Here is a 12,727-nt window from a genome sequence, read left to right as displayed (position 1 = left end):
TGTCTCCATTGAAATATGAGCTGAATGAATAAAAAGGAAAGAAACTAAGGAATACAAGGCAGAGTAAGATAAAAGCATTCATCTTCAAATGATGATGTTTGTCTTTCATTGAACCTGTATTGTAAGCACTGCCACAACAGAAAAGAATCAGATAAATTTATGGCCGTCATTAAAATGACAGCACCACCTCTTTGGCTGATGTCACAAAGTCAGATTCCTTTATAAAAGAAGTGCCTTTTTTTTGCTTAGAAAACCTTCCCTGAATTGTTATAGTCAGACTAGCCATTAGCTCTTATTGTTCTCAGAAACTACTTTGACTGCCTTCTGCCTGGGTTCAATATATATCGACAGCATTAGGCACATCTGGGTAATAAGTGGACCAGATATTTTTCAAGTGGACTTAAAAAAAATAATGAGCTCTTCAAAGCTGAATAATAGGGCAGAAAGTCATTTCACTGCCCAAGAAGAACTGGAGCTAGAAAGTTTTGGGAAGAAAGCCTGGGATAACCCTGCTTATAGTCACTCTCCTCCAACTTCCCCTTTTAAAGTCCGAGCAATTTACAACCCGAGAGCAATTATACCAAATCCTTATGAGAATGCAGGGAAGCTAGCCAACTTTCCCATATACCAAGATGAAGAGAAATCAGAGGGCGATGCAACAAAGAAGCAGTCACCAGGATGCTGTTATCAGGTCTTCAGAGGGATCAGAGGTAAAGTTCTATTTCCCATTTAAAAAGCATGCTTCAGTAAGTCCTGATATGTGTGTGTGTGTGCGTGTGTGTGTGTGTGTGTGTGTGTGTGTGTGTGTGCGTGTGTGTGTGTGTGTGTGTGTGTGTGTGTGTGTGTGTGTATAATATCATTTTTTTATTTAGTCATTTGTTAAACAAGTAAATTAATGTGTCATCATAAATCCTTTTCAGCCATGACCTAAGCTAGTGGGGCAAGGGTAAAAGCACTACATACGGACACTTTTAGACTAACTAGTGAAATAGCGTGTTTTTGAGAGCTAAAGGAAAACCAGTGTAGCTAGAAAAGATCTGCACAGACAGAAGGAAAACATGCAAAGTTCATAAAGACCATGATTACAGATTAGGACTGAACCATTGGCCATGAAACTGTGATGAAGAAACTTTAACCACAGCCAATGTGCAATTTTCTTAATAATAGAAACATGCATTGTGCAGCTGTGTTTTGACTAGCAAGTAGTGACTACTGTGTAATATTATTAACTAAGCTGAGCACATATATCACTTTTTTAGTCAAAATACTGGCAGTAATAACAAATAAAGTATAACAGCCATTTGATTTGCAGGATAGTAGTTGTGGTTTGAAACTAAATTGAACTGAACCATGAACAAATGGTGTGGCTAAGTCGTTCAACTGAGTCTCTGTTCTGCTTACCTGAACTAGTCTGCACTGACATGAAAACAGAAATCACAGGCACTTTATGTATATCCCCTACCCACCACTAATTAATATAAATAATTCCAATGTTAAAGTTATTCAGATAAAAATGCATACAGTTAGATTTTCTTCAAATTAAGTAAATGATTTGACTTTGTCCTTTATTTGGTAAAGTTGGAGAAAAGCACACATTTTGAAATGTATTATGTGAATTATTACAATATTAACATGCGTGTTTAGGCAGAAGAAAGGATGGCATTTTGTTCTGTTTTGTGTTGGTTGAAAACACCTGTTACCAAAAGAGTTAGAAGCTTCTCCTCCTAAATAGCACATTATATAAGCATTCTATGTCTGATCGTTAAACAGATTAATTAAGGCTGTTACTGGACTGTCATCAGTATTTTATTGGAATAAATAATACTGTTTTTAGCTGAATGCAAACTACCATTTAGCTTATCATTTGTCAGTGTGTGTGTGCGTGTGTGCGTGTGTGTGTGCGTGTGTGTGTGTGCGTGTGTGTGTGTGTGTGTGTGCGTGCGTGCGTGCGCGTGTGTGCGTGTGTGTGTCTGTGTGTGGCCTACTAATGCTACTGTGTGTTTCAACAAGGTTGTCTACCTTTCCAACTTGAGAGTCAGCAGTTTGTTACTGTCATGCATCTTTCTAGAATATTATTGTCCTCTGCAAGCTACATCCTTGTAATCAATGTCATGTTTTTGTATCAGAACCGCATACTAATCTACCTTAGAAAGAATAAAATAAAGGAATACTGGGATTTCAACAGTAATAATTTATAGAACAGAATTTAACAACTGACATGCTTTGGTTAGCTGGACAATATTATATGTTAATGGTATGTAACATATCTATGTTGAGGTTAACTATGTTTCTCCATTCTTAATATGGGGCATTGTCCTTTTTTATAACAAAAGGAAAAGCAGATTTAATTCTGCAGCTTTCTAATCAAAACTTGAAAACAATTGAAATTCACAAATAAAACAAAAAATATGTTACAGTTGCAAGCTGTAGCTTGCAAAAATGTGCCAGACTAGAAAAGTATTGGAATGGTATTGTCCTCTGTAAACTATATCCCCTGTAACTTATGTCATGTTTTTGTACAAGAGCCATATACTACTCTAACTTTGAAAGAATAAAATAATATTTCGCTGGGATTTCAACAGTAATAATTTATACATCAGAATTTAACAACTGACATGCTTTGGTCAGATGGACACCACTATATGCTAATGGTATGTAAAAAAATATCTGTGATGAGCTTAACTGTTTCCCCCTTCTATATATGGAGCTTGGTCCTTTTTCATAACAAAATAATAAGCAAATTTAATTTTGCAGCTTTCTGAACAAAACCTGGAAAAAAGAATAATAAATTGCAAATACACAAATAAAACAAAAAAACATGTAATAGTTGCAAGCTACAGCTTATAAAATGTGCCAGTCTTTGGAAAAGGGATAACGATTCTGCTTTGTTCTGCCTGTAGCTTCTGATGTAAATAAAATAACTAATAATACTATTTGTCACTTAAATTATCTGTATATTAAAGTACATTGTAACACAAATTTTGCAGTGCAATTCAAACCCATCAGTGTCCAAACAATAAATTTAAGGAGCATTTAACTTCAAATAAGCTACAGTGAATTTGTAGATAAACCTCAAATTATGAACCATGTTATGGCCAAACCTTAGATATTTTAAAGCAACTCATAAGTGTCAATATTTAGTTAAAGGTGAGAAATACATAAAAATGTATGTACAATTCAGCTGTGCAACAACAGGCTGCCCCTCCTCTTGCTCTATTCTACTATAATGGCCTGTGGTTTTATTTCCTTGTTTAATATTCCAGCATCATTTTCATCATAAACATTGCCAAGTTATTAACTACAGAATAAAAACATTCACAAGGCAATTTGCCCAGCTCTTTAAGCAGCGCTTCTCATTGAAAATGTCATTCCACTGCACCACTCAAAAATAGCACCATCCCCATTGCATATCAACCATACCAAAAGCAGTTTTATGACATTCCACTGACCTACAAAGTTATAAATATTTATTTTAACATTTATGCCTTACTGATGTGTACATTTATGGCTAATAATGGAATAAATGATCATCTACTTAGACTCACTGGAGACATGCCCATGATCACCCAATAACTAGAGGCTGTTAGTGGATGTTAAAGTAGGAGACTGCAGCTGATGTCTTTGGTTATGCCTAGTCTTGTAATATTTAATTAAGTATCATGAAGGAAGTAAAATACAAAACAGAGATGAGACTCTTTAGGGAACTGTAGTATCTCTCATTTATAATAATATTTTTCCAGTATGGTCACTTTGACTGTGTTTTATCTTTAATATGTTAGTCTCATAGGTATGTATAAAGAAGATAAGACAAGGTAGTCTGGGGAAGAATTTGAGGCCGCCCTTCCAATTATCTATATTTACCTTGAAGGTGGCAAAGATACAGCTCTGTTTGACATGTAGTGGAAGTTTGTTCTAAAGGTGAGGGTTACTTTGGGAATTGAATCTATCATGCTAACAAAATGTTTTACCTGCTGATAAAGGTTTATTTCCTTTTACTGAGTATTTGAGGTACCATTAGTTATGCAAACAAATAGGAGGTCAGATAGGATTGGATCTTTTCATAGTTCAAAAGGCTAGATACAAATCTCCATAGGGGAGTCTGTAAGAGGCTGAGTACAAAAAAAAAAGACTGCCAATCTATCCTGATAGCTAAGATTCTTGAGGCCACTCATCCTTTTAGTTATTAATCTGTGAGGTCTAACAAGTTGTATAATATGTTTAGACAAATATATGCCAAAAGGTGCATTATATTCAATAATGGGTCTAATAAGATATAAGTAAAGGGGAATCAAGACTTATTTGGACCTAGTGAAGATGCCTTTGGAAATTAAGTTAGACAGATAAAAGGCTTCCTGAACTACTGTGGAGACATGCTGTTCAAATGTTCAGGAATTATCAACAACAGTGATTAGATTCCTTATAACAGTGTTTGATGCGGGTGCATTTCCTTTATGAAAAGAGAAGCTGTTTTGTTTAGCAAAATGAACTATGACACATTTTTTTATATTTAATTTGAGACCATTAGTCAGTTGGTGATCGATTAACACATCCAATTTACAGTCGTCTGAAAACTTAAATAACTATAGGCCATGAGTGCTGGCCTGAAAGTCTGAGAAATATATGCCAGATAGAAGAGTGCCCAAAGATGAGCCTTGTGGAACACCACTGGTAATTTTTTGCTTTCAGGAGTTACTACAGCAACTCTAACCACATGGTTTTTGTCAGACTAACAGCTATCCACAGCACAATATAAAGATTTATATTAAGATTTATATGTTTATCAATAATGACTGCTTGGGAGAATAGAGGCAAAGGCCTTGGCCAGGCCTAGATATACTGTATGCACTGCATAACTACTATGCCCTGCTTCAGTTACTTTTTCAAAAAAAAAAAACAATAATGAGGATAAAGAAGTAGGACTTTCCTTGACAAAGTCAAATTTATGAGGTTCCAGAGTTAAGCGATTTTCAATGTGCTGATTAATAAAGTCTAAGATGCTATACTCCATGAATTTACATATGAGACTAGTTACCACGGTCCATGTTTGGGCCTCCTTTGTGAAATGGCATTAAAATGGCTGCTTTCTAGGCTTCAGAACTGTAAGCAGAGGAGAGGCTTAGATTAAAGAGGTTAAGCAGGGGTTCAAAAAGGTCATATTTGGCACTGATAATCAGGCAATTTGCTATGTTATCAGGGCCCTTGGATGAAGTATCCTTAGTTTTTGAGAGCACTTATTCCATAGTAATTAAATGGGTGCCTGGGATTGTGGAATCTGTGGAATATTTATAACTGTGTTTATGTATCTTCACTTCTAGTACATTATACCTCATTTATTTATTCTAAGTCATATTATTTTATTGACTGAGGTGGTACCTTTTTAACATTTTGATCCTTTGCTTCTGTTAATAGTCTTGGGTTATTTATAGAGACACAAACCAGGCTAATTCAAATATATGGGAACAAAAACTGCTCAACAACCTCAGAGCATATTAAGTAAAGAAATATGTGTTTGTATGTTTGTTTATTATTTTTTTTGACAGAGAAGTAGTTCCAGTAAATCTATGTGTATGATGGTGGGGTCATTCAATTTCAGAATAGTCTCATTTGTAACAGACTGAAATCCCAACAAAGAAAATGTTTTACAAATGCAGAGAATGCATTGTAATACATATGATGTTTTGAGGACATGCATTGATTAAACGATTAGCTAATTTCTGGAAGGGGGTGGTACAACGGTACACTGGGTAAAGTTGTTACCTTACAAGAATATATTTTTCATATTGATCACTGCTACAGTAGCCTTAGCTATATAGGCTATATCCTGACAAGGATTTAACAGCCTGCCAGCTACCAAAGCTTCAGGGCACCTTTCATGTACCCAGACTGTCAGGTAGCTCAAGCTGAGCTGATTAAAAGACAAGTCTGGGCACATAGCCCTTCAGAGCTTTACTGCTACTGAAGAGTACACTCCTCTGAGGCTTTTGCGGATCAACGGTCATCTTGTGCTTTCCTTAGCTGAGCAGTTAAGTTCATTTTGGAAAATAACTTCTATTTTCTTATTTCCTACTGATGTTTTCTTACTTTTCTTTTCAGGAAAGTTATTTTAAAGCTAGGAGTGTTGTATAGTAATGGATTGTCTCGATACTGTAAAGTACTTCTAAAAAGAACACTTGTTGTTTCTGTCAGTTTAAAGGTAATAACGAACCAACTGGTACCCAATAGCAACAGGTTCCAAAATCCAGAAAAGCAAAGACAATGAAACTCAAAAAATAAATAAATAAATCAAGATTGTATTAAAATATTTCAGTATTTATTCAACAAAGCTTTCAAGGCAAGCTCTTTATCAATGCTTTCAACAACTGCAGTAAGCTCAGTTGCTTCTTAAATATCACAGTTAAATCAATTAAGACATTAATCAAAGTGCAAAAAATTAATCAAATAAAACAATTAACTAATTACTTGATATAATTATTAAACAAATAAATATATTTTCTGTAAAACGGGTTTAATAGTTACAATATCATTCAACCATGGGTACATATCAGCTAAAAAATAATTAATCCACTTATATGCAATACAATCAGTATTTAAACTACATCACTTGCTCTATCATTTTTAATAATAACACTAATGACTCTAAAGGAAAACATATGAGTCTTATCTGCTTCCATGATATGCTTGACTAGAGCATTACTCTCAATTTTCATAAATATGCTTGACTAGAGCATTACTCTCAATCTTCATAAGTATACCTGAAAGATGCTGTGATAGCCTTTCTTTTATCATCCAATTTGTCTTACCTACATAAAAACAGATGCGTCTTTCACAGTTTGATAAATAAATTACACTCTTAGTTTTGCAAATAACAAAACACCAAAAACAATTTTTCAGTTATGGGATGTTGAAATTCATTATTTTTGTTAATTTTACAAAACTGGCAGTCATAGTATGGAACAGTACCCTTTGTTATATTATTATGAGATGAAAAGCTAAGATCTTTAATGGAAAATTGCCATCTTCAGTTTCTTTCTTTCTTATATACAAACTTGGGACATTGACCTACAATTTCTTTAATATTATCAGAGGCGCATAAAATACACCAATTTTCTATAATAATAACATTTATCTTATTGGTGTGTGTATTATATTTAATTTGATATCTAATTTGTGATCTAGAAGCAACATGTTGTCAGGCCCCATCTACTATTTACCTGTTCTCCAGGGAAATAAGGTTTAGCTAAACTATATTTTTTTATATACAACCATATTCTTATTTTGGTCTAACGTATCCACATTGTAACCCCTATTACAAAACTCAGAGTGCATTTCATTAAGTTGCAATAGACAATCATCATCATTAGTACTGAGCCTAGTGGCTCTTAAAAATTGAGTATGTACTATACCATTATAAATACGACTCAGATGTGTACTACATGCATGTAGATATTGACACGTTTGCTTATTTTTCCTAAAAATCTTTGTACCCATTTCTCCACTCTGTATGAAAATATTAATATCTAAAAAATAATAATTGTAACAGAAATATTAAATTTAAAACTCTAAAACCTATAGTAGTTAAAAGTTGTGTGATCTAACTTATAAACTGTTTTCTGCGGTGAAGTTGTGTTTATTTTAAGGTTGTTGAGCTGCCATAGTGTTTGAAAGTGTTTTTGCTGTTTTCTCTGTCAAAAAAGTAACTTTTGTGAACTGGTAGTTTTACTAGCATTGTTCCCTGCGTTCCCCAGAATAGAGGTACCATTTTTGGCTTGACCATGGAACAGATTGTCACTCCCATGGTAAGTTGTTCTTCCAGCCACAAACAGTTAAGTAAACAGCCTTTGCCACTACAGCAGGCTAGCAATTTGCCTCAGCCACAGGTGGGTGACTATGCTTTGCCCCTTTGTTGTACCTGAGGCTGCTCATATTTTACCCAGGATCCCTCTGGTGTAGCACCCACAGCAACTATGGGCCAGGGATTAGCCACTTCCTCTGTGACTATTGGGATCCTCCTCAGTGGGAAAGAGAGAACCACTCTTGATGGTTCTGGGCGAGAGAACAGGGAAGGTTGCGTTGTTGTATCAGAATGCTGTGCCCATCCCTTGGGAAGCAGCAGCGGCCATTAGTAGCATGGTTGGTCTGATTTTTCCTGTCAAAAAGAAACATAAAACCAAGAATGTATCTTCTACTCCTCAAATTTCTTTGGATAGAAGTAATTTACCAGGACTGTCTCAAGGTTTGATTCAGGCTATTAATATTTCTTGTAGACTAGTTTCTAGTAAAAGAAAGATAAATGTGTCCTTTCCTGAAGTGAAGCATGATCCTTCCTTCCACCCCCCTTATTTTTTGGTATGTTTTTTTTATTCCAGGGTGTGGACATTTATTTTTTTGTTATTCCTAGCCTTGTCCTTTCAGGGCTGAGCAGTTCTCTGCTGGCAGGAAAGCTCTAAAGGGCTTCACACCAAAACGTGTCTTTTAATCAGCTCAGCTCAAACAGCTTGACAGTTTGGGCACCTAGAAGGTGCTGTGAAGGTTTGTAAGCTGGGCTGATGTTATATCCTTGGCAGGATATAACCATATGTCTAAGGATACTGCAGCAGTGATAATTCAAACATCTACTCTTATGGTACGTTCAGCTTATACAACTGTACTCTCTCTACTTCATTTCTCAAGTGGGGTGCTCTCTGTGCTCAGCCTGTATATTTTTCCTATATTCATGTAGATATTCTCCAGGCACTCCAGTTTTACCCCACCTCTCAAAGACATGCAGTCGGGTAATTGTCTAATTTGTACTAGGTATATATGCAGTATGATAATTTACTTCCATTCCAGACATTGTCTGGAAAACTCCATGGATGGCAGTGGCTGTTCATTGGGTTGCTTTAAGAGTCAGATGTGTCTCATAAATCTGGATGAAATTCCTGGTGGCTAGAGTCTTGTATATATCATATTTCAGAGGCGAAAGAAAAGAAAGAAAATATGCTGTAGGAAATGTAGCAATTTTAAGCCCTTATAGAGTTGATTGCATTTTTGAACTGTACTTCATTCTTCTGAAAGCATTTGTTTGCTTACTTTATTTAATTAGGAATTAACTTAGGTGCAGTGAGATTATAGCATACCTTTTCTAGTGCTTAAAATTTGTGGACCTTATACTTTGTTTAGGTTGAAAGGATGTGTGACTAGAGGTGAAGAAACTGAAACAGAAATTTCCAACTTTACAACCATCTTGTACCATTTACACTGTAGTCACATTATCAAATCCTTGTTTTCTTCCAACCTACACAAGGGAGGATGGATACATTTTCTGTTTGTCATGATTTGCATTAAGATAGCATAAAAAATGCAGTAAAGATATTGGTTCAACTTATATGCACTATTATTGTATCATCCACTTAAAATGCATTTTAGAAAATACAACAATATTAATGGAATGACTGGACACTCTTACATAGTAATTTATTTGCTTAATTATAGATTTCTTTAGCTCTGCTAATATTAGGAATGCCACCTTTGGTGGTTACAAAAAAGAAAGGACATTTAATACATTTCAGTGTCAAACAGTATGCAGGTAGGATTGAGGAAATTCAAATCTAGATCTCAAGTTTGGCCACCTGGTGCCCTGTTGCCACAGACACTGTCAAAACTCCTGCTTTGCCGGATACTTTGTATGATAGGACTGAGGGATTATCTCTCAGAAGCTGCTAAAATTTCTATGGTGAGTTTAGTAGAAAATCTAATCACTCAGTGTCACTTTCCCCATACTAAAGGGGTGGCGCGTAAAAAAAAGGATGGCTACAGGCTTGTGAACCTATGAACCTATTAGATGCATTAAGAATTACTTTTGTAATCAGATCCTAATGACATTTGGAAATAAATTCACACTCGAACAATTAAAGGCACAAAAAAACATTCAAACATGCAGTGATCTTCTGCACAGATATCCCCCTTCCACCAGCTGTGAAAACTTTGAATAAAATTTCAAGTTGCAATCAGAAAACTACAAACTTTTACACATAATTAGCTCTACACATTGAAATGGTTGATAAACTTCCTTAACACCCTGTTAATGAAAGAAAGTGAATAGGTAAATCACATAGATTTTCAGTCTAGTATATTCATTTCATAACTTAATCTATGCTAATATAAAGCAGCTATGAACAAAATATTTGTTCTACATTTCAGTGTGAATGCAAGCAGTAGAATCATTTAAAAAAATCAATCTGCATCAGTGCATCCACAAAATATGTCCTTGTGTATACGCCAAAGTATACTTGAGTAGGGGTGGAGCCTAATGGGTAAACAAATGTAAGTATAAACAGGGACATTGAAAGGCAACACACTGAACACTATTTAAATAGTAAATCATGGCGGAAATTCTGACAGTTATGTCATAAAAACAAAACTCCTACAATGAAATGCTAAGAGCATTCCCAGATAATTAGCAAAGAGCAAATTATCCAATCCGCCTGCAATATAAGTTATTGAAACTTAGAAATGAAAGAAGCACGTGCAACACAAAGCACTGCTTGTGTGAATCCTACCTGTAACTGTAAATTTGCAGGGATCATGGGCTTAAAAAGTTAACAAAAAGAATAATTGCTGAGAACAATAAGTTATAACTTAGCGCAGAATTCTGGACTGTGAACTTAAAAACACCATACAGTAATAGAAATGTGTGGGAAAAACAATATCAAATGCATAAAACCAATTAGGAAATATGATATAGATATATATATATATGTGTGTATATATATATATATATATATATATATATATATGTGTATATATATATATATATATATATATATATATATATATATATATATTTGTGTGTGTATATAAATTATTTATTATTTATTTATTTTACATTTGTTTACCGGGAATGTCCGACTGGACACATGTCCTTTTTCATTGGAAGCCCAGGGAGAAAATCTCCAATTAGTACATATACATACAAATATGAATAACATCCAAATATGGAGGTAAGACATATTAAATTCCACTTGTCAGTAGTTGCATTACATAACTTAAATGTAAGTTATATACATCAGTAAAGGATGAGAAAACAGTAATTTGTAGTAGATTGGTATACAATGTGCTATGGTCACAAGGATTATACAATCCAGTAGTACATTAGAGGAATTTTATGCAGGCATGAGAAGATATAGATAGTCAGAGAGCAAAAAGATTACAGTATAAGTAAGATCCCAAAGTGTGTGTCAGTAGCATTTACGCAACAATGAATAAAAGTAGGTGATTAGAAGATAGGTTATATTATGATGTTAAAATGCATAGTTCCTGTGTGTTTAATTAGCCAGAAGATTTGTAGAGGAGACAGTTGAGAGTGAGTTGTTATCTGTCAACTGAAGGTGGAGCATGGACAGAGTGACTTGCTAGGGAAGTATTGTTTTAGACTAGTTTTGAATAGAAGTAAGGATGTTATGGAGGTAATGTTTACTGGCAGTTAATTCCAGATTTTACCTATGTAGTTAGTAAATAGGGAATCCCCTGCTTGGTTTCTGGATAAGTAGGTTTTTATTTGTTGTCTGTTGAAGGAACATAGTGGTCTACTGGTAACATATGGTTGAAGAAGGGTTTGTAAGGATGGTATTTTGTCTGGATCTGAGTAGAGTTTGTGGGCCCTCATCAGCTGTGTATAGTGTAGGAGATGGGGGAGGTCTAGCCAGTTGTTGCTTGAGTGCGAGGCAGTGGTATGATTTAGTTGGTGAATTTGTGGCATATCTTGCATTTTTTTTACAGCAGGATTCAAGTTTTTGTAGTTCAGATTTCTTGAGATTAGTGAAAATGGGGGCTGCATATAATAAGCTGGATATTAAATGTGTTTGGACAATAGCTATTTTGGTATTTTTGGTAAAGTAGTGTTTATTCCTGTATAAAGTACCTATTTTTATGCACCCTTTTCACTGTTTGGGAAATGTGAATATCATATTTAATTTTGTAGTCGATTTCTACTCCTAATAGTTTATTTAGTGCGTGGTGATGGGGTGATGATGGTATTGTTAATTGAGGAGATGAAGAAGGTGCTACAGGAGGGAGCAGTTTTATTAGGGAGGAAGATCATTAGTTTATTTTTTTAGGGTTTAAGATTATGTTATCGTTTGTGAGCCAGGACTCTGCTTCATGAAAGGCTTTTTGAGTTAGAGTCTGAAGATCCAACAGAGAGGGTGCAGAGCAGATCACTGTGGAGTCATCTGCATATTGGATGAGTGATGTATGAGTGGTTGCTAGATGGAGTTTGTTAGTAAACATAGAGAACAGAAGTGGGCCTAAGATAGAACCTTGAGGTACTCCACAAGTGACTAGTAGTAGGGGTGATAGAGTTTGTTGCCAAGAGACTGCTTGTTGCCTTCCTGTGAGGTAATCCTGGAACCATGCAAGCATGGAGTTTGAGAAATGAAGGTCAGTGAGGGTATTTAGTAGGTTAGTATGAGAGACCATGTCAAAGGCTTTTGACAGGCCTAGGAAGATAGAAGAAACATAGTTGTTACTGGTCCTGTGGAAGTTGACAGTGTTAGTGAAAGGCATTTGTGCAGTGGCTGTGCTATGGTATGGTCTGAATCTATGTTGGGTATTAGTTAGGAGATTGTTAGTAAGAAGGTAGTCAGTAACCTGTTTATGAATTACTCTTTCAAGAATTTTGGATAGTGGAGACAGTATTGCAATTGGTCTGTAGTTGTTTAGTTCAGTTGATGGGCTGCCTTTGTGTAGG

At 35.2% G+C, this 12,727-nt stretch overlaps 1 protein-coding gene across 1 annotated transcript in view; it reads left to right on the top strand.

The window, feature by feature from the left end:
• Nucleotides 1–285: 285 nt before the first annotated feature.
• PKD2L1 (polycystin 2 like 1, transient receptor potential cation channel) overlaps nt 286–12,727 on the top strand; it is a 505,878-nt gene continuing 493,436 nt past the window's right edge. The window contains exon 1 of the mRNA XM_044056364.1: nt 286–710. Within this exon, the coding sequence (XP_043912299.1) occupies nt 413–710 (298 nt within the window). The 5' untranslated portion in view covers nt 286–412. The remainder of the gene's footprint in view (nt 711–12,727) is intronic.

This window comes from Protopterus annectens, chromosome 14.part0, assembly GCF_019279795.1.
Source record: "Protopterus annectens isolate FY-2018-M chromosome 14.part0, PAN1.0, whole genome shotgun sequence".
Lineage (NCBI taxonomy): Eukaryota > Metazoa > Chordata > Ceratodontiformes > Protopteridae > Protopterus > Protopterus annectens.
Note: the sequence above shows the minus strand (reverse complement) of the source record. Positions and strands in the feature narration are given on the sequence as shown.